The following is a 23,966-nucleotide window of genomic DNA, read 5'->3' on the forward strand; positions in this document are numbered from 1 at the left end:
ACAGCTGTCACCGTACGCCGAGGTCAAGGGGAGAAAAGCATGGCTGCGTTGTTTAGAGGGTCTCGGAATATATGGTTAAGGTGGAATAAGCATGTCGACTTTGCCTTTGGTAACGTATCCGTTCATGCCGTAATTCCCCTTGTCCTACTTTTCTCCGTTTACGAATGTGTATTCCTTTTATACAAATACTAGCGGAATATTCCATACTCCAATTTGCTAGCTAGCCTGTTAGCCCTCAGAAGAAACTGTGAATACCTGCTGCCCATGTTTGTAAAATGTTGCAGTCCGGACAGTATGTCCCTGAGTTCTCTCTATGAGTAATGAGCACGAGCAACAACGGCTCATTTGAACAGATAGCTCCCTTTATAGGGTTCTGTAGGACTATGCTTTATCTCTTTTTGGTGGGTGGTATTGGCTATCACTACACAAAACTGTTGATTAGGTCTGGGTTGCTTTACTGCCACAAAACCATGGGCTCTCCACTAAAAAGTTGAAAGCATTAAAGATTTAGCTATGTTTTTTCTGAGTCATCAGCAATAAATATTAATGTGAAATGAAAGATCCCAGACAATTAAAAAAGACCATTTAGCTCTTTTTCTTTCTGAATCATGATGTGAATCAGACAAGTATATAGGTATGTATGTATGTATGTATGTGTGTGTGTGTGTGTGTGTGTGTGTGTCTCTCTGTATATATATGTATGTGTATATATATATATATATATATATATATATATATTTAATCTGTTCTGTTATGTCATTAGAACACCATCTTTGTAGAGGTCAATTTCAGGCCAGCAGAGTATATTGTAATATTTATTAAAGTAATAGCGTGACGGTATCATCTGATTAGGTTTGCAGTGTTGTCTTATTTCTGCTAAGCTCTCTATTTGGGCATCTATATCCTGGCCTAATCCTATTGTTGGAGTCTGATTGGTCCACTTCCAGTTTCCACTCAGTTTAGGATAGCTTAGCCTGGCTGGTCTTTGTTCTGATCCAGAGATGTTTAATAGCCCAAGCAGACTTCCTAAAAGTCCGATGTAAGTTACATCACTAAGTTATTTCAATAACTGAAAGGAAATTTCAGAATTTCAGAAAATTCCTTAATAATGTTTTTTGCAAACTACTATGAGAAGTAACCTTGCCTTCAGTATCTTGACCTTGGGTGTATGACATTAGGTGTAACTGTGCCACTCCTGGCTTGAGCTTTTTTTTTTCTTCACATTTTTAATGTTTGTTCATTTCCCACATCAGTGTCAACACGATCGATGGCCTCAAAGACGCCAGTGGGGTTTATTGGTCTGGGAAACATGGGCACTCCCATGGCCAGAAACCTGTTAAGAAACGGTTATCCTGTCATCGCCACCGATGTCTTCCCAGAGTCTTGCAAAGAGCTGCTGGACATCGGTGCCCAGGTAAGATGCTGTTGGGAACATATTAAATGTCCATGTTTAAACCCTTTGTTGGCCGCACCATGTTTTCTTTAATTCTCCCTGCAATTCTCTGAGCATTTTTGTGTTAGCTTATATGTGTTAATGATCCGGTGTGATGATGACTGTTACTCAGGTAATGGACTCCCCAGCAGAGGTGGCAGAGAAAGCAGACCGCATCATCACAATGCTGCCCTCTAGTCCCAATGTAATCGAAGCCTACACAGGCCCAAATGGCATCCTCAAGTAAGCAAATTTTTATATCTCAAGTCCCTTTCAAATATGCACTGGAATCCTGGGATGTTTTGGAGAAGTGGCTTGTGAGAGCGTAAATATCCATATTATTCGCTTTGGACTTTTGAATGTTCCAAACAGCTCTCTAGTAAAAAAACCCCAAAAACTCTGGATTATCACGTGAGAGAGAATGTGAATGCATCAGTAAATATTCCAAATTTGCTGCTGTGCAAGTGTGTTTATGTGTGTGCATGCTGGTTAGTTTCTCTTTTCTGCCGACATGTATGCTGCTCTCTAATCTCTCCTTGCTGCAGATGACATGCAGTACTCATGTCGACACAATAAGGAACCACTTTTGCGATTCTCAACATGTAAAGAAAATGGCAGTTTCCACTTCCTAATTTCAGCTTCACCCATTGCCTCCTGTGCGCTCCGAACAGTCGTTCCCCCACGCCTCTTCCCGTGCATTTCCATCCTTAAGCTGTGAAGCCTATGTGTGAACAGCAACTGTGGGAAAAAGTCCAGCCCAAATCATCTTCACATCCCTTTGAAAATATCTGGTGTTCATATTTTTGAAATGGTTGCAGTGACTCAGACTCATGTGATGTTTAACGCAACGCAACCCTACTCTACAAACTGCAAAGCGTTTAGTGTATGAACAGAAAGACTTATTCCATGCACTGTACATGTGTTCTTCACATTTTCTGTCTGCCCTGGTTTAGGAAAGTGAAGAAGGGGACGCTGTTAATTGACTCCTCGACAATTGATCCTACCGTAGCTAAAGACATGGCCGTAGCGGCAGAGAAGATGGGTGCTGTGTTCATGGATGCTCCAGTTTCAGGAGGTAAGGCGTTATGCACAGCTTCATTTTAAAGCACAGATTTGTCTTTGTCTTGAAGCTCTTCACCTCTGGAGAATCTATCCCTGCACATTTGCATTTGTCATTATTTATTTTTCTGCATTTGTGTCTCCAAGTAAATTAGGAACAACGTAGGAAATCTTAAAACAGAAGATAATCATTTTCTCTCAAGGGGGGAAATTCATGCTTAGAATTTCAAACTTTCCATTTGATAATGCAGCAAATATTTTTAATCTGTGACGAGTCTGGAAGGCCTGCGGGCTATTTTTATAGACAAATGGTTGCTTTTGTAGTACATGCAGAATGTGGTTGGCAATATTCTGCGGAAAAAAAGAGAGGCATTCTCTGAAAAATGCATTGCAAATGGCAGAATATTTTACTGCATCCAAAAGTATGAATGTACCCAAAAAGGTTTTTCAGCACATCTGTGGTTTATGAAGCACCCACAAAAAGGGGGAAAAAAATCAACTAATTCTTACATCAACAATGCAAGCAACATTTTTCAAGGCAACTCACAGCAGTTTCTACCGATGCAGTTTGATTTGATTGCTTGCATGGTTCAAACCCTTCCATCAAGCTCTTCCTAGATAAGTGCAGTGGAGCTGAGGTGGGGTGATGTGAGTGAAAGCACACCATCCTTTTTTTTCTTCTTCAAGTATTTCTTCAAATCCTTGAGGTGTGTGTTTGTCATCATTGTCTTGTTGCATGACAAAAGTGGCACCAGTCAAATCGCGTCCAAATGGCATAGCACGACACCTCAAGTTGGAGTGATATCCACGCTAGTATATCTATGATTTTGCAAAGATCAGCAGTTTTGTCTGCAGTAAAGCGCCCCAAACCTGGTGGTGGTTGTGCACTGAGGAAAATGCTTTCATCTGTTTGCCATATTCAAACGTAAAGATGATGGTTTTAACCAACCGTCTCAAATCTTTGACTGACCTGTCCACAAAGACTTTGTTCCATTCATCCTCGGTCCAATGTAGATGGTCATTGTCTCCCCTCAGTCTCTTCTTCTTGTTCTCTTTCTCAGAAAATGCCAATCTGGTCTGCTAGCTCAGGCACTGGAGTTGGATACGAGTCATCAAGCTTCGCTGATAGTTAAGAAACTTTTAAGCATCTATCCACAGATGACACACAGAGAAGCTTGTGTTGAAAGCACAGCGTGCCTTTTCTTCGCTGCAATCACTGATCATTTGAGTTTTTAGCAATTGCCCTGAAGATTTATCTTTCTTGTTTCGACAACTAAAACAAATCACCCTTTCCCTTGGAACGTTCCTTCTTTTTGTGTTTAAAAAGTTTGCCAGATTTTCACTGTTTTCTTTCTGTTTTGACAGAAGCTTTTGCAAAATGGCAGAACATTAGAACAGTATTATCTGACCCCGTTGAACGTCTTAAATCACTGTCTGAGTGACTAAAAGCAATAATTATTAGATTATAAGATGTTTCAGAGCAAGATCGCTGTTCTGAGGAGTAACAGATATGGTGTTCATAGCACTCAACCTCATAGTGTTTAGCAGTTCTGTCTTTTAAAATTGGTGTTTTCCCATTCTGTCACACTCTTACATGTCAATAAAAGTGACTTACACATAAGCTTTGCTGCAAAGCTTTGAATTTTTCTGGTGTATTTATATTTTTGGAAGGTACTGCATGTTCCAAAACTTGTATGCATCGTTTAGATTCTAAACGATCCATAATGAATGGGACCTCCTTATGGGCGCAGGTTGTCAGTGCCACATGCACTAATGCCCATCTGTGCCATAACAGTGGCTGGCTTTTGGACTGCGTGCTGACAGCAAGTTGAATGTTCACTCTCCTCTTTAGTGCAAGAACGTCCAATTTAAATAAGCTTGAGACATGAAAAGGCAGTGAAGCCTCCGAGTCTCAAACGGTTCTAAACGAGCGAAAAACAATTTGTCAGTTTCAGCACTTCAGGCGATTTTGCGCTTGCAAGCTGCGTCTAAAGTCATGGAACCCTTTCTTTATTTTTAATAGCGCTGTCACTGATCAGACAATAAATGAAGAAAATGAGAAGTTAATGGTTGTGGTATCGGAATCAAAGGCAGAATTTGACAGCTAGCTTGTTCATTTGGGAAGAGAGACCATAGTGTGTTACGCCTGTGACCCTTCAGCCTAGGATCTGAACTGCCTTACACTCTCTTTGTATATCTAAACTATAGGACCTTTTGGGTTAGTGCTCGGACATGGGTTGTAATTACTAAGCGGGCCAGCCAGTGGGTGCCCTCGTGAGGTTTTTATTGCTGCTTTTGACCAGGGGTCTTAAAGGCAAGGTTAAGGTTTTAAGTCCTCATTATGTTGGTGCTGTCTACTCGTGACGGCTTCTTGACAGAGCACAGGATCACCAGTCGTCCTTAATGGGCTGAGCTGCAGTGGAGAATCCCGTGTCAGGGCTTTTCATGTTGATGGAGCCGTAATGGCGGGTATCCCATGTTAGTGCCTTTCATGTCAGATAAAGAGCCATAAAGAAGAGAGAAACTGCCCTCACATGGAGAGCAGGAGACAAGAGGAGGGAGATAAGACATGAAGGAGATACATCGCAGTAAAACTGTCCATCTCTCATCCTCTCTCTATCTTTCTCTTTTTCACACAAGTGCCCACACTCAGTCCTTTTCATTTAAGAATGCGAGTTAAAGTTTTCTAATTCCCTTCATGTCAGAATGCAAACTGTGATCATTTTTTCCACTGGATGTTGCTTAATCTTTAATTCTTGCTCATTACACACTGTATTTCCTGCCTGCTTCCATGCAAACACAGACTTAGCCCATGTTGGCATGTTTACCTGCTGGCGTCTGCAGAGCAGACCAACTGCAGTTAGGGAGATCAGAGATGTAAGCCTGTTACTCTCCCCTTACACGTACACTGTTTACATACTACAGACAGCGCGCAGCTTTTGTGTGTGCAGCCTTCTGTGAAGGTTCTTCCTCTTCAGTCTTTTAACTAAGCCACTTTTACTAGCCTGAGATGACCAATGATTTACCTGCTTCCTCTGGTCTCTGCAGGCACTCTTCTTTCACATGCACACATGCCGCACGCAGCCACCAATCCTGTGTCGAGCATATTCTTTTGCTTTGCAGTGGTACCAGGCATTTTATGGGGGGGTTCAGTTTAAGTAATGTATGCCACAAAGATGCAACAAATTCCACTTTTTAAATTCAAGGGTTCACTGCCTTTTTACATTATTGTTTTAGAAGAAAAATACTTTTTCATTGAACTTACTATGTGCCAGCAAAGAAAAGTTTTTTGAGTCACCCTGATAAGCTAAACGTGTGATGAAAAAGCGTTCCTGTGTGTTACCACTCAGTGGAAAATTTCTATGTACTTTGCCCCCCCCACCCCTCCAAAAGCCCTGCCTTCCTCATCTTTGGGTGGGATATGAGGTTACATATCATGCTCTAACCAGGAGATGGCACCCTACCCAAACAGGGTACTGTCACAATCTTGAAGTTTGTGTTTTTGCACGTGCAAGAGGCATGCAAGTACAGATGAGATCAGGTCAGCTCAGCTCATGACAAATGACACATTTATTGCAATTAGTTCTCATATTAAAAGAAACAGAATTTAAAATAAAGTGAGGTGAAACTTTGACACGCGAGTTGAACAAATGCATGTCATTATATCACGTATGTTTGATTAATGTACTGTATAGTGTCTGATGTACTTATGACAAATTTGGATTTAGCTGGCTGGAGGGAAGGCATTATCCTGTCGAAACTGATTTTGTTCTCTGGGGAAAGAAAAATGACAGACTTACTCTGATCTTCCACTTCCATACTCTTAAATTTTTGCAGTCGCAGCCTGTTCTTTTGTGGTTCCAGCATTTGTTTTTGTTTTTTTAATGTACAATTTCTTTTGATATAAAATAAATCCCTTTGTGTGTCGTGTGAGGTGGCGTATTTGTTGTGTGCGTCACTCGAGGTTTGGCAGGCAACCATGGGAGTCCTAACCCTTTTTTTGTGTATAAAAAAAGAGGTTAAAAAAAATCACTTTCTTCTTCTTCTTCTCATGGTGCTGGCTTCCATTCTTCCACATTGACCAGTGTGTCTTGGCTTTAGCCACACACTAGCCAGCTGTGTCCCGACACACACACACACACAAGCAGGGTTGTAATCTTTAAATGTCCTACCCCAGCACTCTCACCAATTTCTCACATAGACATTACTTCATTAACTTAGACACTGGTTCTTCAGGCATGCTAACATTTACTTGTGCACACACTCTTCTACCACTGTCTGGTGTCATTAAAAGTGTCCGCATGCAACGCTGACCCACAACAAAACGAGCTCTGATGTCACAGACCCAGGGTGTTGGCACAACAACAGCAAAAATAGGAGGTCTTTCTAACAAGCGGCGGGGTCGTTAGCAGTAATTACCCAGAATGCCTGTGTTTGTGTCTGTGTGCCCATGGTGGGCTGCCGCATTGCTAACGCACGATGGCTTTAAAAAGGCCCTAAAAAACCTTTCATTGTGTTTTTCCCAGTGCTGGGAAAGTTAGCTATCGGTGCAAATGAAAGCTAAAGGGAGGTTTGCTGCTGTGGGAGCATAAGCATTCAGGCTAATGTTGCTTGTTTGTGAGCTCTTTTATTCCTGAGCTAACTACCTCTTTAGGCTGAGTCTCAACACCACTTTAATCATATCCATACCACATCAACTCAGCCTGGGTTTTGCAATGTGTCATTTGCTGACAGTTTGAACGTCATCCTCCAGCCTGTAGTAGCTTGTTCAAGCCGAGGCTGGCACCAGTCGGTTTCTCAGTCAACGCTGTGCCAGTCCACCGAATGATAAAGACTATTTCTTCCTCTCAGACCACAAGACCTGGAGCTTCTACCACAAAAATTCATGGAAGAATCGCACGCATGGCTTTAATTTATCAGTTTAATTATTGAATCGTGGTTCTGAAAAATAATTACACCTTAGATCATTTTATATGATAAGTATTTCTTTGATTTAATCATTGTACTTTATCAAGAATGAAACTTGATTTTTGGTCACAGTATTTTGACAAAGCGTTCCTAATTTAAGGCCCTTCTTTTCCCCTGAGCTTTGAGCTGTATCAAATCGGCTGGTGGAGTGTTTTCTCTTGCTACTTATGTAGTTTAGAATGAACTCACCTCCCTTCTCATTCCCTGAAGGCTGTGATAGAGGTAAACAAGCAGAGGAAAATGCTAGAGTGGCCACAATTTAGAATTGTGTTGTCAAATGGTTTAATCCTCTGACTATGTTTAGGTACATTCCTCATGTTTCCTTGATAATATTCCAACTCTTTGAACTTTACGTTTGTTTAGAATCTAATGGTCACAGGGACTTTGAAACTGGAATGTTTTGATTATTGTTCCGACCGCAGTTCAATGTACAGTATTTCCTAATCTGAGTTCTCTTAAACTCTTCTTTTTTTCTCATGGTTGCCATATCACCATACTTTCTATTCCAAATGTGAACCATGTTCATTTGTCACTAGGACTATTACTAAAATCAGTCTCTTGTCACACTTTTTACGATGCTAATGCTGGATCAACTGTCCACCTTTTAATGTGAAACAATTTCATGGTTGTCAAATTCGTCAAATGACCAAAGATAAGTCTTTTTTTTTTTTTAAATGACTGATTGGTCAGTTCCCTTTTCTGCTTTTTTTTCCTCAAACTCTTTTATTATTCTATTATTCGTGCGAGACTTCTGTTTATATTTTGGGGCAAAATAAGACATGTAAAGATGCTACGTTGGGCTTTAAGAAATTAGCCTCCTTCGCATATGCCTTTTCAAGCTGGGACTGATGTGCCTTTGTTGCGCATCATGTCATGTGCGATAATACAAATATGGAATCTGTCGTCGAAGTTCGAAGCTTTGAGAAAGCAAGGGAGGTAGTAACAGAGTCGGACATCGAGCCGGCATCGCAGAACTTGCTACTCTAACTACTCACTTAGCTGATTTGACAACGTTGGCTTGTTGTGTGTAAGAACACAGTGATGTGGGGCTGATCTGAATCTATTTTACATGTGTGAGTTAAGGACTTTTGTTTTGGTTCCTATGTTAACAAATGAGAGCATCCACACCGTCTGCGTGAGACGCAGCTTGGTCTGTGCTGCAGCTGTGAGGCATCCAGAAATCTGGCCTGGTGCATATTTTTTCTAGTCATATCAGACGTGGATTATAGAAAACTCTGTGTAATTGGGGTTATTATCAGAGGCATGTCTGTGTTTATAACAATTGTGCAAGCAGCTGTTGTGCGACAGCAGAGCCCCAACAGAGAGTTTGTTGGTGTGAATACAAACGTGTAGCAGGGATGCAGCAGTTCTGCAAAGCACACATAATGCACAGGCCACGTTTCCAGTGTGAGGAGGGCATAAGACTTGCCTCACTCCTTAGACCAATCTAAATCTTTTTGTAGAAGCTAAGTGGTAGCTTTTTAGATACCGCTGTACTAGTTCCCACTCAATCCAGTCTGATAATTTAATTGTTTAAGAAGCTGACCCTTGGAGCCTACTTGTTGTTTAGTTAACTTTAAACACTGAGCTAAGCAATCACGTTGGACAGACCGGGGGTGGACCCCGCCGCAGTCTGTCATGGCTAACCAGAACGGGAGAGCGTCACTTGTCCAAAGACCAGATTAGCATAACAAGCCTCTCGCTGACGGGTTCTGGTGACAGAGAGGTGGAGTGTGGGGATAGTGGGAGGGAGGGTGAGCAGTGGTAAAGTGACCAGGGACGGTAATGATGGAGGGGCAGTTGAATGGGGGCTCTTGCTTGTGCTCCAGATGGAGGTAGACTCAGAGCAGCTGGGGGGCTGGTTCTTACAACTCTGCCCCAGTGTCATCTGCTGTGTGTGTGTGTGTGTGTGTGTGTGTGTGTGTGTGTGTGTGTGTGTGTGTGTGTGTGTGTGTGTGTGTGTGCAGGCAAATAGTCAGCTGGTGGATGAGTTATACAGAAACTGTCCATCAAATATAGCCCAAACTGCACATCACTCGAATTAACATTGGGTCTGAATAACAGTAAGTGTGTGTGAGTACGTGTGTTTGTGTGTGTCATCCCCCTGCCCTCTAACAGCCTAATTGGGGATCATTGTTAACTTGCTTTATCCTAGATGAGTCTCATTGGGCCAGGGATAGGATTGATCGAGGCTTTCTCCTGCTCCCTCCATTCTCTGTCACTTACCATTGACCAGCCGCTCCCCTGTGGAACACAGCGGTTACTGATGATGATGATGATAATAATGATGATGAGAGCTGACCTAGTGGTCTATAGATTGTAAACTCCTAATGCAGTAGTAACAGTTTTATATTTAAGAAGCTACAGTGTGTTTGCACTGTAAATTGTCTTCCTTCCTTCTTCCCCTTTTTTTTTTTTTTTTTTTTTCACCAAAAACCCAAACTTTCGTCAGTCGCCTACTCGCGCAAGGTTCTCATGGAGCATTTGTGTGCTGAAGTTGGTTCTCATGGCCCGGCGCTTGTTAAATGCAGCCGATAAAGAGTCTGTTTTTAACACAACAGTGAAGCATTAGTAAAGTTGGCAGAAAAACTGTTGAAAGTGCTGATTTTTGTGTGAGCGATTTTGGTTAGCGCGCTCCCATGTCCCGTTTCACTTATTTACTCGATATCCGCTGTGCTTTTTACAGGGCCTGTTTTGGGTTTTAATTTGTTTGAGAAAAAGATCTGCCCTTGGGTGTAATTATAATGGTGGACCACATGAGGCTGCGTTGTTGGCCCGTAAACATTCTACCCCCATTGGCTTACACTCCAAGCAGTCGACTCCCATTGCTGTTCTTCTTTTCTCTTAGAATTGAAGATGACTACAGCAACTCAAGACATCCTTACATGTACATATAGTTACAAAGTAAGCAGCGAACAACATAGTATATTGCCAGGGGTAGAGTTGTATTCACAAAGTACTTTTGGACTTAAAAGTGTGATATGAAATCTTGTGTATCCAAAATCTCTCCCGGTATTTTTACACTTAGAGCAGTGACATTATCATTTGATCAAATGAGGTGTTTTGTTGAGCTGATTATGTTGATTTGCTAATAGTTTTTCATCTAATCTCTTGACTGAAAAGCAGGGTGATGGAATGGTATCAAATGCGTCATTCATTACCAAGAAATAGGAACGTCCCCTCATGTGTGTGTAGCCTCATATCCACAAATCTAGTTTAATTTAGACCTACCACCAATAAAACGGGGCTTATGTTTTACATGCGGCTTGTGACTCCAAAGCACAGCCTCAGAAGCTCCGACTGACGTCTTACTGGCGGCCAGCTCTGGGATGTACACCTGTCAGTGTTACACACTCACAGATGCTGCATGCACATGTGCACACATATTCTTGCTTTGTACACGCACCACTTCAGAGAGGGCTGAGTTTTAAAAGGTTATACGGCCGTCTTGAATTGCTTTGGTTGATTTGTCTGTGTGTAATGAAAGCAGTGCTAATGAACTTAGTATTCTCTACAAACGGATCAAACCAGAGTTGTTTTACTGATGTTCCTTTGCCTTCACACGAGCCATTTCACACTCTTATGTTCATGGATGATGCCGCGGTTGAAACCTGATGAGAGGCATCTATCCTTATGGCACTCAACCGCTTGCTTGTTAACTCTAGTTTTGTTACTAGGGGAGTTCAGTAGTGCTAAGATGTCTATCCTCTATGTGCGGCTAACTTACTGGCGCTGCCCACATCTTCACAGGGCATACAGTTTGACACACAAATACATTATAATATTAGTAGATTAGCAATCTTCAGTGCGGTTTGGGAACGTTTGAGTTGGATGTTTCAGGAGTGAGGAGGTTTACTCCCACCTCTCAGTCGACCAGTTTTTCCCCGTAGATTTAGATAAGTGAAAGTGACTGAAGAAAGAGGTGTTTTTACCCAGGGAATCTTTTTCCCAAGGAGGTTTTCCTTTTTTCAATTCTCAGTCATTTTGACATACTTAAAAGTGGGGACAGTAGTTGGTGCTCTGCTATGATAATGATATGCTCACTTTTTTATTTTATATGTATTTATTGTAGCTTACATAACTTTCTCCTGCGGATGTCCTCTTGTTTTCCCTCTTCTACCCTTTCGTCTCCATGTCTCTGCCCTGAATCTTGTATTATGGATGCCTCCCCCCCCAAACCCACACACACACACACACCTTGTCTCCTCCCCCTAGGGGGCGATGTGTAGTTGTGCAGTGCTAACGATCCAGGACTGTCACTCCCGCTGGGATGGATGAGCCGGCATACCCGGCACTCAGGAAGCCTCATTAGGATTCCTCTTTAATCCGTCTCTGACAGGACCGGCCCGTGAACGGGGCGCCCCCTCATACAAGCACGATTCGGTGAAGGTGCATGAACCACACACACACCAGTGCAAAATCACACGTCAGAAATACACTTCAGTTCATGCACAATGAACAGACTCGCCGGTACCATCAAGATGCCTACACACACACGCCCAAGCAGACACGCACACTGCTATGCTAATGATGTCTTATTCTTCCACCTACAAGGATCTTCCATCATCCTGGTGTCACTCCTTATAGAAATCCACTACAGATCATAAGAGCTTATTATGGGTGATTAGTTAATTTGAGGGAGGGATGTTGGGAGGTAGGAAGAGAAAGATCGTTTTCCTTCTTTACTCTCTCTCTCCCTCTCCTTCTTTCTCTCTTTAGGGAGAAATATCGATCACCACGTCAACTACTGTTATCAATAATCTCCTCTCTGGTCGACTGCAAACAGTGATCTCCACTAATGAACCTGCAAAGTTGTCACACTGCTGCGTGTGTGTGTTTAGGCATATGTGTTTGCATTTGTGTGGCTCATCCTGCAGCATAAACACTGGAAAATGAAGTGAGAAAGAGACAGAAAACTGGCAAAGTTTCACAACAGTCTGCAGTAGCACTTGATAAATTTCTTACCTTTTCTTTAAAAATTATAATGACAGTGTTACAAAGAGAAGTTTCAAAGCAAGTGAATATTCATTTAAACTAGATGTGATTGTAAAAAGTGACACAGAATATCAATAGAAGAAATGTATAGATCATCTCTGTGGACCATATGTGTGTATGATTGGTATCCGTGGTGGCCTTATGTTGAGTGCATGTTAGCCTTGGCCCATAGGCAGCTGCCGCAGCGTGGGCTTTGGGCTTCATTATGTGGCCCTAATGACCTGCTGACAGCTCATCACTGACAAACACACACAGAAACACACCGTGGCATCATCATACACTTGACAACAGCACAGCCAATTAAATAAGGGGGAGGGGGTAAGATGTATATTCATGTTTATGGCCCATGGAAATATACAGTAAATATTTCCTCTCCTCTCCTCCACAGTGAAACCTGATAATGTGATTTTAGCTGTTTTGTCTCTAGTAATTCCCTTTTAATTATTAACACTGGCATTATTAGGTTTTCACTAGTTAGGAGCCTTTCATTAGAGCTTCATGGCACCCTAAAGAGAGATTAGAAGTTCATCTCCTTTCTCTGCTACTTTCGCAGAAACTGCACTCTACTCTTTTATCACTGTCGAGCAAACTGGATGCAGACTTTTGAAATGATGAAACAGAAAATATGAATTGTTTCATCTAACTGAATGAAAAACTTGGCTGTCGTAGCTGGGGTGTTGTCAGATCATGAAAACATTATAGGATACGTTACTCATGGCTTTAATAACCATTTACAAAGCTAGGGATGAGTAAAAGCAGGAAAAAAGACTTTATGAAAAGTTAAGTAACGTCCATTTGGCCATTTGCAAGAGAAAAAGAAGGAGAGATTATTTTCAGTCAGACACGTTGTATTATATCTTCTCATTCTGCTTGAGAAGCAGACAGCTTATCAGTCATTCCCAGTTAGATGTTTGCTCCATCTGAGCTCATTTGGATAAGCTTTTTACACTTGTAACAAGGCAAAAACGGCCTCAACTCGGCTATGTTTCTCTTTGACTCAACCTGTCCAAATGAAGTTTTTCAATCTACCAATAAAACCATTTGATGGAAATGGGACTATTTTCTTTTGTATTGAAAAAATCTGTTACTTTGCATATATGTTTGTTGAAGGTGCCCTTTATCTCTTCTGCCAAAACATTTTGTCTCGATCGCCTCAAATTTTCAAATGGTCTGTTAGTGGATTCGTTTTGTTTTACTTTTTTTTTTTTTTTTTTGTGTGTATTTGTACTCATATTTCTATTTATCCTAATCCTCACTGTGTGTCACAGGTTCAGGGCCAATCATAGAAGCATTTAGGGGACACGTCCATTGCATAAGAGGTTTAGGCCAGCTGGCTAAAGTCCTCTATGAAAAGGAGTTATTTCTGCATTAAGGAGCCTGTAGAGAGGTTGGGATGGGGAGTGGGGGGCATGTTACCTCCTACAACATGGCACGCTCCTTAAGCCATCAGGCATGGGGAGGGACGCCTAATTGAACATGATAAAGTGTAAAGTTAATTACCCCTCACGCCTGTCACTGATACCCCCATGAGGGAAGCTAGCCTCAGCCACAGCTGTTGGCGTGTACGTGGGTTTGTGTGTCTGCGCGAATGTGAAAGAGCAGAGGTGACGAGACAAAAGGCAAGGGTTCCCACGAGGGTTGTGGAGTGGATCATGGCAACAATCGGCTTTTAAAGATACCTCTGTCCCTCTGGTGCACCACTACTTAACACGTTTTTCCCACTGTGAGCGTCATGTACACGTGCACTCACAGAACAGTACACAGCTCACCTTTGAGACACAGTTGCACAGAAATGAAACTGTCAAGCGTTTGAAATATGATGTCAATTGTGCAGCAAATTCATATATTTTAGTGTGATTAAATTTCTCCTGTTATTTTATGAAATCAAGAATTGGTTTTGGTAATTGGTAATTGGTTTTACAGATTTGCATGTTTGGCTTGGGCTGCCTTGCAGACTTAGGTTCGATTAAGTCAAATATATGCATTATGAAGCTCAGTTCTAATAACCTCAATACTGTACATGTGATGTGTGTTTAGGTGTTGGGGCTGCCAACATGGCCAAACTGACTTTCATGGTTGGCGGAGTAGAGGAGGAATACAATGCTGCACAGGAGCTGCTCACCTGCATGGGTGCCAATGTTGTTTACTGTGGACCAGTTGGCACCGGACAGGTAAAGCCACACAGACAAAATGGGAATGAAATGACATAATGGAGTTTGTTTGTTTCTGAAATGTTTTGCTTTATTTTCTACATATAAGTGACAAGCTAAGATAAAACAAATGATTTTATCCAATTTATCTAAACATGTCGAACTTAAAGGGATAGTTCGCCTCTTTTGACATGAAGCTGTATGACATCCCATATTAGCAACATCATTTATGAACATTTTCTTACCCCCTGCTGCATCCTGTGAGCGGAGTCCCAGCTGAGTTTTGGAGTTGACGAAGGTAGTCCGGCTAGTTGGCTGGGGACACAAAAATAAAGCGTCTTGCTTCTCAAAACAATATGCGTTCAAAAGAGTAATACATTTGCATCACAAAATCGTTGTCCAGGAAAAAGTCAGACCTCACATCGCTTGGCGCTATTTTTGCCTCCCTTGATATCAATGCATCAGGCCACCTAGCGATAGCCGCATCTGTTACGGTGTTTACTGCTCGGAAGCAGGGGACTGCTCGGTCCGCTCTTCGGTCTGCACAGTTTACATTGGATGCATTGATATCAAGGGAGGCAAAAATAGCGCCAAGCGATGTGAGGTCTGACTTTTTCCTGGACAACGATTTTGATGCAAATGTATCACTCTTTTGAACGCATATTGTTTTGAGAAGCAAGACGCTTTATTTTGTGTCCCCAGCCAACTAGCCGGACTACCTTCGTCAACTCCAAAACTCAGCTGGGACTCCGCTCACAGGACGCAGCGGGGGGTAAGTCAATGTTCATAAATGATGTTGCTAAAATGGGATGTCATACAGCTTCATGTCAAAAGAGGCGAACTATCCCTTTAAAGGTTCTTCTCGTGTCCCTACATCAATGTATCATCACAAGTTTATTCTGAAGTCAAATCATCACACATTTCTCCATCACATGTTCTAAATTTCTTAACATTGTGCATTATGTGTTGCTTTGCAAACCTCAATGTACTGTATGCATAAGGAGCACTTTTTCCTTCTTCCTCTCTCTGTTCACAACCCTCCAGGCTACTAAGATCTGTAACAATATGCTGCTAGCCATTGGAATGATTGGGACTGCTGAGACCATGAACCTTGGCATCAGGTACTGGAAGGAAAAGCTGTGCTAACCGGTTCGCTAACTGCTATTCCAAAACAAAAACCAAGAGTCAATCTGTAGCTTGCATAGTGTCATTTACATGGCAAAAGTTTATGTAAATCAAACGAGGGAATAGTTGTGGGGACACCGACTTAAGGATGCTCATGGGTTGGCGATTAATATTAAGCACAAATAACCTGTCCCGTGTAAAGGTTGGCGTGTATGAGAAAACCCAGATTTCAATATATTAAAGGTGGGGTCTGTGATGTTTTCTGGAGCATTTTTTATCATATTGTCTGAAAACCTCCTCACGACCCCATTGCACCCACTAAAATAGAATGTTTGGAAAAAAAACTAAATATTTTAGTCCATTGTAGAGGGTGTAGCAAGAGGAAATGTCTGACCAATAGAAGTAATGATGAGAGTTACTTCTATTGGATTCTGACACGCCAATCAACCGTCAGCCCCCCTCACCCCTCCCCCCTGCGCGTTCACAGACTCGTGACTCGTTCATGTGTTTTGAAGGCGTGGTTTCGAGGGGTGGGCTGAAGGGTACTTCAGGCAAGGTTGTGTATTTTCAAAAATATAGCTTGCAGGAACCGTTTTTCCAAGATCTCAGACCCCACCTTTAATCTTGGATTAATTTTTCTTTTGAAAAGGTGCAAATGAGTTTAATCTAAACACCTTCAGGGTTCACAGGAAATATGTCCTTTGAACTCAAACGGGAGACATTTTGAAGGTGCCACCATTTAGCCGTGTATTAATTCAGCCATGAAATCGCCCTTAGATATAGCCATCACTATAAAAACAATTACTACAGCAGTGATAAGGCTGTAACTCTAATTTACTAGTTCAATACACGTTTAGAAATGTGTATGTGACTGTGGGAAGTTTATGGAGGTACAAAGGGGTCAAGTCTCTGTAAGACCAAGATGGATGAGGCGGTGGAGCCACAGAGTCTGATTTACATCTGCTGATGGAGCACACTCTTGTATCCTGCCACAACCGTGCCTCTGAACACCAGCTAGAAATCCCATTCGTCTTCATGCTTCTTCTTCCTCGAGTTCTTTGTCTGGCAAGTGGCTAGGGATGATGGGATATGAAGTCTTACAAATTTAACCAGTAGCCTACCGTCTCATAAGGGTCAGGATCAGGGTCAGGAAAGTGGATTTTGAGTACAGATTTTTTGAGTACAGATTACCCGCAGTAAGTTCGTTGTCCCTCAGGTGAATGATTTGTGCATTTCTATTCTACTCCATTTATGCATATCCCTTGTCAATAATAGTCTGTTTCCTCTGGTGACTGTTGCGCTATTATGTGTTTTTATGGGTTTTACAATTTGAAATTGTACGTGCATCCAGTTTTGTGCTTGCTTGAGTTAAAATGAATTGCTCTTTTCACAGTGCAGCTGTGTTAGTGCGACTGATTTATCTATGCTGAGACAGAGGAAGAAAATTGGCATGAGCAGTCGCACATAAATCCCCTCACTAGGCCTCTGAAATATGGAAGCATTAAGGGAGCAACACAGATTTACACATTGCCACGCTGTCTCTGAAGCGTGCATGCACACACACAGATGCCGATTTACGTCCAGATATAATGAAAAGAGAGGTCTTACACCAGTACAGCAGCCCCACACAGTACATTGTCATTAAAATGTATTCCTACAGAAAAAAATGTATCCTTACTACTGCATCCACTCACTTTGAATCTGAAGTATCATCATACTTTTGAAATACTGACCCATATGCAGTCTTAATAGTACGATAATACATGCATGCGCGTGTCTGTGTGTGTGTTCCCATGTTTCCCTCTCTTCTTACTCAACAATCTCTGGGGCTTTATTAGAGGGCTTGACAAAGTCTGTCATCATTTAGAGAGAACACATACCCGCAAATCTCCCAAGCTGCATTGCGGCCCAGCCTCTTATGCAGAGAGGACGCTATCACAGGCGCATGTGTACAGACACACACACCAACACAGTCCAACACAAAGGAGACTGAGCGTTCACAGCCAATTTACAGGAAAACGGCAATAACATTTTATCATACTGGACTTGGGTCTGATAGAGCTGCCCTTTCTTCAAATATATATGCGTGTGTGTGTCTGTGTGTGCGTGTGTGTAGCTGCGCATGCTGACATACACACAAATCGTACAAACACACACACGCACAGCATTCTGTTCATGGAGCTAATTTGTTGATCTCAGATGGAAGCTCTGGCCGTCTCCAGCAGAGCGTGACGCTCTTTGAGTGCAAGGAATGGCCACGCATGACAATTATGAACACACACACACACTCCCAAAGCTACATTCACACCATATCTTTAGCATCCGTTTTTTTTCCCCTTGCTTTTGGCCTCGTTTCTTCCCAATCCACTTTTGCTGTACATGTAATTTTATAATCATTTTTATTTCTTTAATCTTCTCTTTCTCTTAGATGCCTGTACACTAATTTCTGTATCCAACCAACCAGTCATTTAAAGAGGGGAATGTTAAGCTGAGAGTAGCTCAGAGGAACAGCAGTGATCTTATTTATACAAATGAAGATGAAAAGTGAGGAAGACGAAGAGGGAGACGACTGATCTGAAAGGGCATGTGACGCTTTTACATAACGGCTCACCTTGCACATCTATGTATCTCACCCATTCATGGATACAATCATGTAGTCATTGATATAAAAGTAGGTGTGAACACGTGCTCTTTTCGTAATATCTATGGGTGGGTGATGGGGGTGGTACAGTCAAATCAAATTGTATAACAAGATGCAAACCTTTTGCCTGTTGATAGGAAAAGGTTTACCACAGCAAGCATCTCTCCTCCGCTCTCCGTAGCTCAAATGAATTGTGAGCATATGTTGCGACAAAGATTAAACGTGACCGATAAACGTGCTTGCTGCCTCTATAAATGCGATAGTAAACGCTTCTGTGTGTAAATGTGCTCATTAGCTCTTCAATGAAATAATAAACGGGGAACGGGTTGGGCTTCCTCCCTTGTGGCATCAGATGAGAACGAGAAGCTAATCATGATGAAGCAGACAGTTCATATCAGTTCTGCAAATGAACTCTACCTGCTCGAGCTACCCGCACAGTTCGAGCTTATTTTTTTCATCTGCAGCTCCATCTCTCGTATTTTTTTAATCTGCAGCAGCATTGAACAGCAACACGTTTGTTTCACCGTTCATGTCTGTTTATCCATGTCAATCTTGTTAAAGCGTGACATGTCCTCTTCTCCACGCAAATTACCGCAGGCGAGGAGCAACACCACTGCGTCAGCTAATAACCACAGCTGAGTATGTGTGTGTAAATGTGTGAAGAGAGCAAGAGGGGAACTTCATTGATTTATCGTTAACAGAGGACAACAGCTCCCCGTCAGCGTCTCTGGTCGCTATAACAAACGATCTGCGCGCTCGGACGCGCTTTATTGTAGCTCAGCCAGTAACCTTTTCAGCTGCTGACCCAGAACGCAGGGAGGGGCAGCCTGCTTGTGTTAATGTGTGTGTGTGTGTGTGTGTGTGTGTGTGTGTGTGTGTGTCGAGAGTTTAGAGGGGGTGGCGTTGGGTTTGTGTGCGATGTCAAACATATGTCCCCAAGAGTCGTCAGACAGGGAGGTGTCAGCATGGATGCCGAGGGGGGAGGAAGAAAAGAGATGAAGCAGGATGGCGAGGCATGCATACAGACGTAAACAAAAAAAAAAAGCCATCATGAGGGAGACTGCTGTTAAAAAAACTTGCATGCAGAGTCACTGATGCCGCATTTCCAAAGCTGTTTGTCAAAAAATTTACAGAGTCTGAGAGAACACATAATACATGAAGAGGAGTGAAATAGATGAGGGAGAAACGCAGAGAGAGTGTAAATGCAATCCTTATTCTTAATTAGTTAGGAGACAGCTAATAAAACTGTGCTAGTAATGGCAGAATGAAAGCCAGGTGGAGAAAAGGAGGGAGGGAGACTGCTGGCTTTAAGGACCCATGATGGTTTAATCGTCATATTGAGAGCAGAATAGAGTTACAGGCCTGTAAGTAACAATAAACTAAGGCAGCTAGGACTTGATGTGGTCAGCTTTACAGTGGCCTTTAAACCATTAATATACAAAAGCTGCACTACACAGGCACATTGAATGCCCAACACAGGCTTTACGGTTACACCCTCCCTGCTGTAATGGTTGGCACTTGGTTTCACTCTTTGCTTCTGTCTGTCTGTGCTTCATCCCTTTGTCTGGTTTCCTCTCTGTTGCCTCTTATCATAGCCTGGACATTTGTCCTCTTGCATATGAAAGTAGGTTGCCTCAAAATGGGGCAGCAGAGCTAAGAGTGTGCCTCTGAAATGTGACAGCGAGGTTTATGGCTCCCCTGTGCTGCTTAACCACTTCTCCTCCTCTACTTTCTTGAAAAAGGGATGATGAAGGATAGTTCTGGTGGTGAACATCAATACTGCATTAGCCAGCATTACAAAGCCTTCAGCCATTAACACTGAGGAATGGTCACAGCCGGGCTTAAGGTTCAGTGGGGGTCACTTGAATCAGTAGGCACCCCCCCACACACACACTCATCTTTTTGCACATAGCTTCTTTACACTCTTGAAAATGAACACCATAATCGATGCTCTTGTTCATCTCACTATCTCCCTATTTCCTCCTTTATCCACTTTCCTTTTCTACATTTGCTGTCTTTTTACTTCACCTCCTTGATACTAAGTTCCTAAATGCCTAAAAATGAAAATGGATATCTAAATGTATAGTTATCCATTACAATCTTGTACTCGTTTTGCCATGTTGCTTCCCCTTTCATGGAGGAATCATATATATAACGTCATGTTTTTCTTGATTTTTTATTTATTTTTTATTTTTTTCTGGGATTCCTATAGCTAACATCTTCAAAATGTTACCGTTACCAATAGAACGGCAAGCTTGTACCTCAAATATAATGAACACCATTTCACAAATCGGGGTCACTGATCCGAAGGAGTGACTGACTTTTGTCTTTTCCTCTTTGTTATAGACTGGGTTTGGACCCCAAACTTCTGTCAAAAATCCTCAACATGTCCTCAGGTCGTTGCTGGTCCAGCGACGCGTATAACCCTGTTCCTGGAGTAATGGACGGAGTCCCCTCTGCGAACAACTACCAGGGTGGCTTTGGAACCACACTAATGGCCAAGGTACAAGACCTGCTAACTTTGTGTGAAGTTTTGTTCTAATAATTTATCATCATCTTTTTTTACTTTTGTATTAACTTCATAATCACCTCATAGGTGTTTTCTTCATTTTGTATTTAGCCTGTAAGAGCTCAGGATTCATTCAACCCTCCATTTTGTATGGATCAGCAGCCCAGACACTGCATTTCTCTGGAATCTTTTTTGGTTGCTACCCACATTTCATGACCATATGTAAAAGCTGGAATGAATATCTGCGGGGATATCTGCGCTAGTCCTCCACCACTAGTGAACTTGACCCCGAGATTCTTCTCGAACACGAAGCAGGAAGCCATTTTCTGGGAAAGAACAGTGGCCTCAGACACAGAGGTTAAGCTTTCCAATCCCAGCTGCTTTGGACTCAGCTGCAAACCGCCACATCGCAAGCCAGAAGTCTAACAGTTAAACCAACTGAGCCACATCATCTGAAAATGCAATTATGCAATCCTTAACCAGCCAAACAAGACCCAAAAGAGCCCAACACCTGGGAAACATGGCTGACTCACTTAAGGAATTGTGTACTAAATTTGTTGTTGTGTATCAGTTGTAAAGATCTGGATCTGATATCTCATCCTCCAGAAGCATCCTTATCCTATCCTTACCCCCTTTCCAGGTGTACAAAACACAAGTTGGTTCAACAAACTCATACACAACCAAGGTGTCAGGTGACATCTTCAGAAGGCTTGGTTTATCCAACCAACATCTTCACGCATTGCAGTGAATACTTGCCATTGTTCCTTGATAAATAAGTCGCATTGTTAACTATTCATCAAAACATCAGCCATTTGAATATGAAGTCATTGTTTGAGCAGCATTGTCTATTATTTTGTCTTTGTTTGTATCACTTGCTTTGCTTTGTTTCACTTTAAACTCTTTTTGTGTGAGATGAACAGTCGATGCTCTAGAACACCAGGCAGTGTCTGCATTATTAAGTGAATTGAGTTCAAAGTTTCTACTAATCTCTCATGACTGAAATTAAGAAATTTGATGATAAACACCAATTGTCCTGGTTTAAAAAAATAAGCCTTTCTACAGCCAAACTCCCTATTTTGACTTTGTTTCTCTTACTTCTCTCATGTCTCTGTTTTAAAGGATCTCGGTTTGGCCCAAAACACAGCTACCAACACAAAGACACCCATCCCTCTGGGTTCCCTTGCCCATCAGATCTTCCGAGTCATGTGCTCTCGCGGCTACGCTAACAAGGATTTTTCATCCGTCTTCCAGTTCCTGCGTGAGGAGGAAGGACAGTAAATGAAGGGGGTGTACAGCTGACTGTGCTGCTATCAAACACAAATACACACATCTGAACCACACACCCCAGTGTCCCTTATCCCACTTTACTCAGGAGAGACTGAGGCCTTGTGCTCAGGCACAGATCTGCAGTCCGATTAACATACTGTATGTTGACACATGTCCCCTTGCTGCATTAGCTGAATTATATTTTCTATCCCTGTCCCTCCCTCTACGTGAAGGAAATGCTAAAACTGACCTTCGATCAGTATCTGTGGAATGCAACTGAAAAACCAGGTATAGTGGTTGGATGAGGTGTGGAAGGTTTACATGTAACAATGCAATTATTGTATGATTTTTCAGGATGGTTGATGAGTGATAATTGCATGGATGCTATAGATTAAGCATGTTTTTGTCAGATTTACACTATATGCCTGTTGCCCAAATGACTTGAGCCTGAACATTTTCAGTGATAAGGACAGGGGGAAAAGGGATTCACATCATGGTGGGAATGCAATTGAGGAGCATGGAGGAGAGTGCAGAGGTTGTGTTATATTTCTGTTAACTGTTATTTCTGTTACCCATATTCACGGTGGTTCGTGCGAAATTACCAAAACTGCCCACACTAAGTTTACTGATTTTGCTCCATTCGGTGTCTTTGGCAGGAAGGGGTTGTTATTTGGTCGCACTTATTCCTTCCTGTTTGGGGGGCATCATTTCATTTGTTAATTTGGTTATTTAATAATTCATTTTAACTGCTTTTTTTTTTTTTTTATTACCTTGTGAAAACACTAAAGTTACAATTGTCTGGGTTCTGAGGTAATACATTTAAGTCATTAGTTGCTGGGTTGGCCAGGTCTGCTCTAACGATACTGTGAGAAAAATATCTGGTTATTTTTGTACCGTGTGCATCGCAGTGCGATGTGCTGGGCTGTTTTGATATCGTTACATTTGAACTTACCTCTTTTCTCTACTGTCATCTGCTTATTGAGCCCCCTGAGTATTACTTTGTGACCAATACTGATTAAATTTTATACTATCGGCAACAAAACCTTATCACTGTCGAGCACCTTCTTTGGTCCATGTTCTTCTCATATATTTTCCTGTCTCTCCACCTCTGTATGCATCTACTACATCTATGTAAAGTGTCGGGGCGGAATGATTCCTCCCTACTCTGAATATGTACATAATTTACATTGCGCGTTGTTGTGTAGCATTGAAAAGGAATCTGAATGGGCCGTCTTTTCTTTGTTTGTTTTTTTTAGTAAAATGCATTGATCGTGTCTACAGTCTGTCTTTGTTCTGTCAAACTGTTTCTCAATCACACTGTAGCCTAAAATAAAAGATGTTCTGTGTATCTGGTGTTTTTGTACGATTACTTTGTGTTTCGCTGAAAATGCATTTATGACTTACCGTTCATAAATTCTAACTATTTTGATTGTATTAGCCAAATAACACGAACAATGGGAGAAGTTTTTATATAATGTTTTATATAGTGAACCGTTGCTGACACCCTTCACTCGCAGAATGTTGTTGCAGACTCTTTGCTGACAGTGATGCCCACCAAACATTTCTTGTGTCCATTCAGTATTTTCTTGGTCTCTCTGATAGTAGTGTGTGCCACTCCTATATTGCTGTACTTTCAAACTCTTTTAGGTTCGAAGGAGTCGTTCTTGCAAAAGCATAGTTAAACTTTAACCGTTTTTAATGGGATCCTAATGGAAGCTCACAGCAATCTTTTTCAACAGTTCTTTAGCACCGGGCCATGTTTGTCTTTGGTTGTTGTCCCGCAGAAAGGTGTCATTTTTCCACAGTCTGCTCCAACCTTCA

The 23,966-nt window shown here is 41.9% G+C and overlaps 1 protein-coding gene across 1 annotated transcript; it reads left to right on the forward strand.

Moving 5' to 3' along the window:
- The first annotated feature begins 7 nt into the window (after positions 1-7).
- Positions 8-23,493, forward strand: hibadha (3-hydroxyisobutyrate dehydrogenase a). Its single transcript, XM_075449789.1, has 8 exons — positions 8-109; positions 1,254-1,414; positions 1,566-1,675; positions 2,386-2,507; positions 14,492-14,625; positions 15,649-15,725; positions 20,717-20,873; positions 21,999-23,493. Exons 1-8 carry the CDS (start codon positions 40-42, stop codon positions 22,155-22,157), a joined length of 990 nt encoding a protein of 329 aa, XP_075305904.1. The 5' UTR covers positions 8-39; the 3' UTR covers positions 22,158-23,493.
- The last annotated feature ends 473 nt before the right edge of the window (positions 23,494-23,966 follow it).

The sequence above is a fragment of the Odontesthes bonariensis genome, chromosome 18 (assembly GCF_027942865.1).
Source record: "Odontesthes bonariensis isolate fOdoBon6 chromosome 18, fOdoBon6.hap1, whole genome shotgun sequence".
Lineage (NCBI taxonomy): Eukaryota > Metazoa > Chordata > Actinopteri > Atheriniformes > Atherinopsidae > Odontesthes > Odontesthes bonariensis.

Excerpts from the sequence above, each read along its gene's own strand:
- hibadha (XM_075449789.1), top strand. The coding sequence starts at position 40 with ATGGCTGCGTTGTTTAGAGGGTCTCGGAATATATGGTTAAGGTGGAAT. Across the intron at positions 1,676-2,385 it reads GGCCCAAATGGCATCCTCAA|GAAAGTGAAGAAGGGGACGC; the intron begins GTAAGCAAATTT and ends GCCCTGGTTTAG. Across the intron at positions 14,626-15,648 it reads GACCAGTTGGCACCGGACAG|GCTACTAAGATCTGTAACAA; the intron begins GTAAAGCCACAC and ends ACAACCCTCCAG.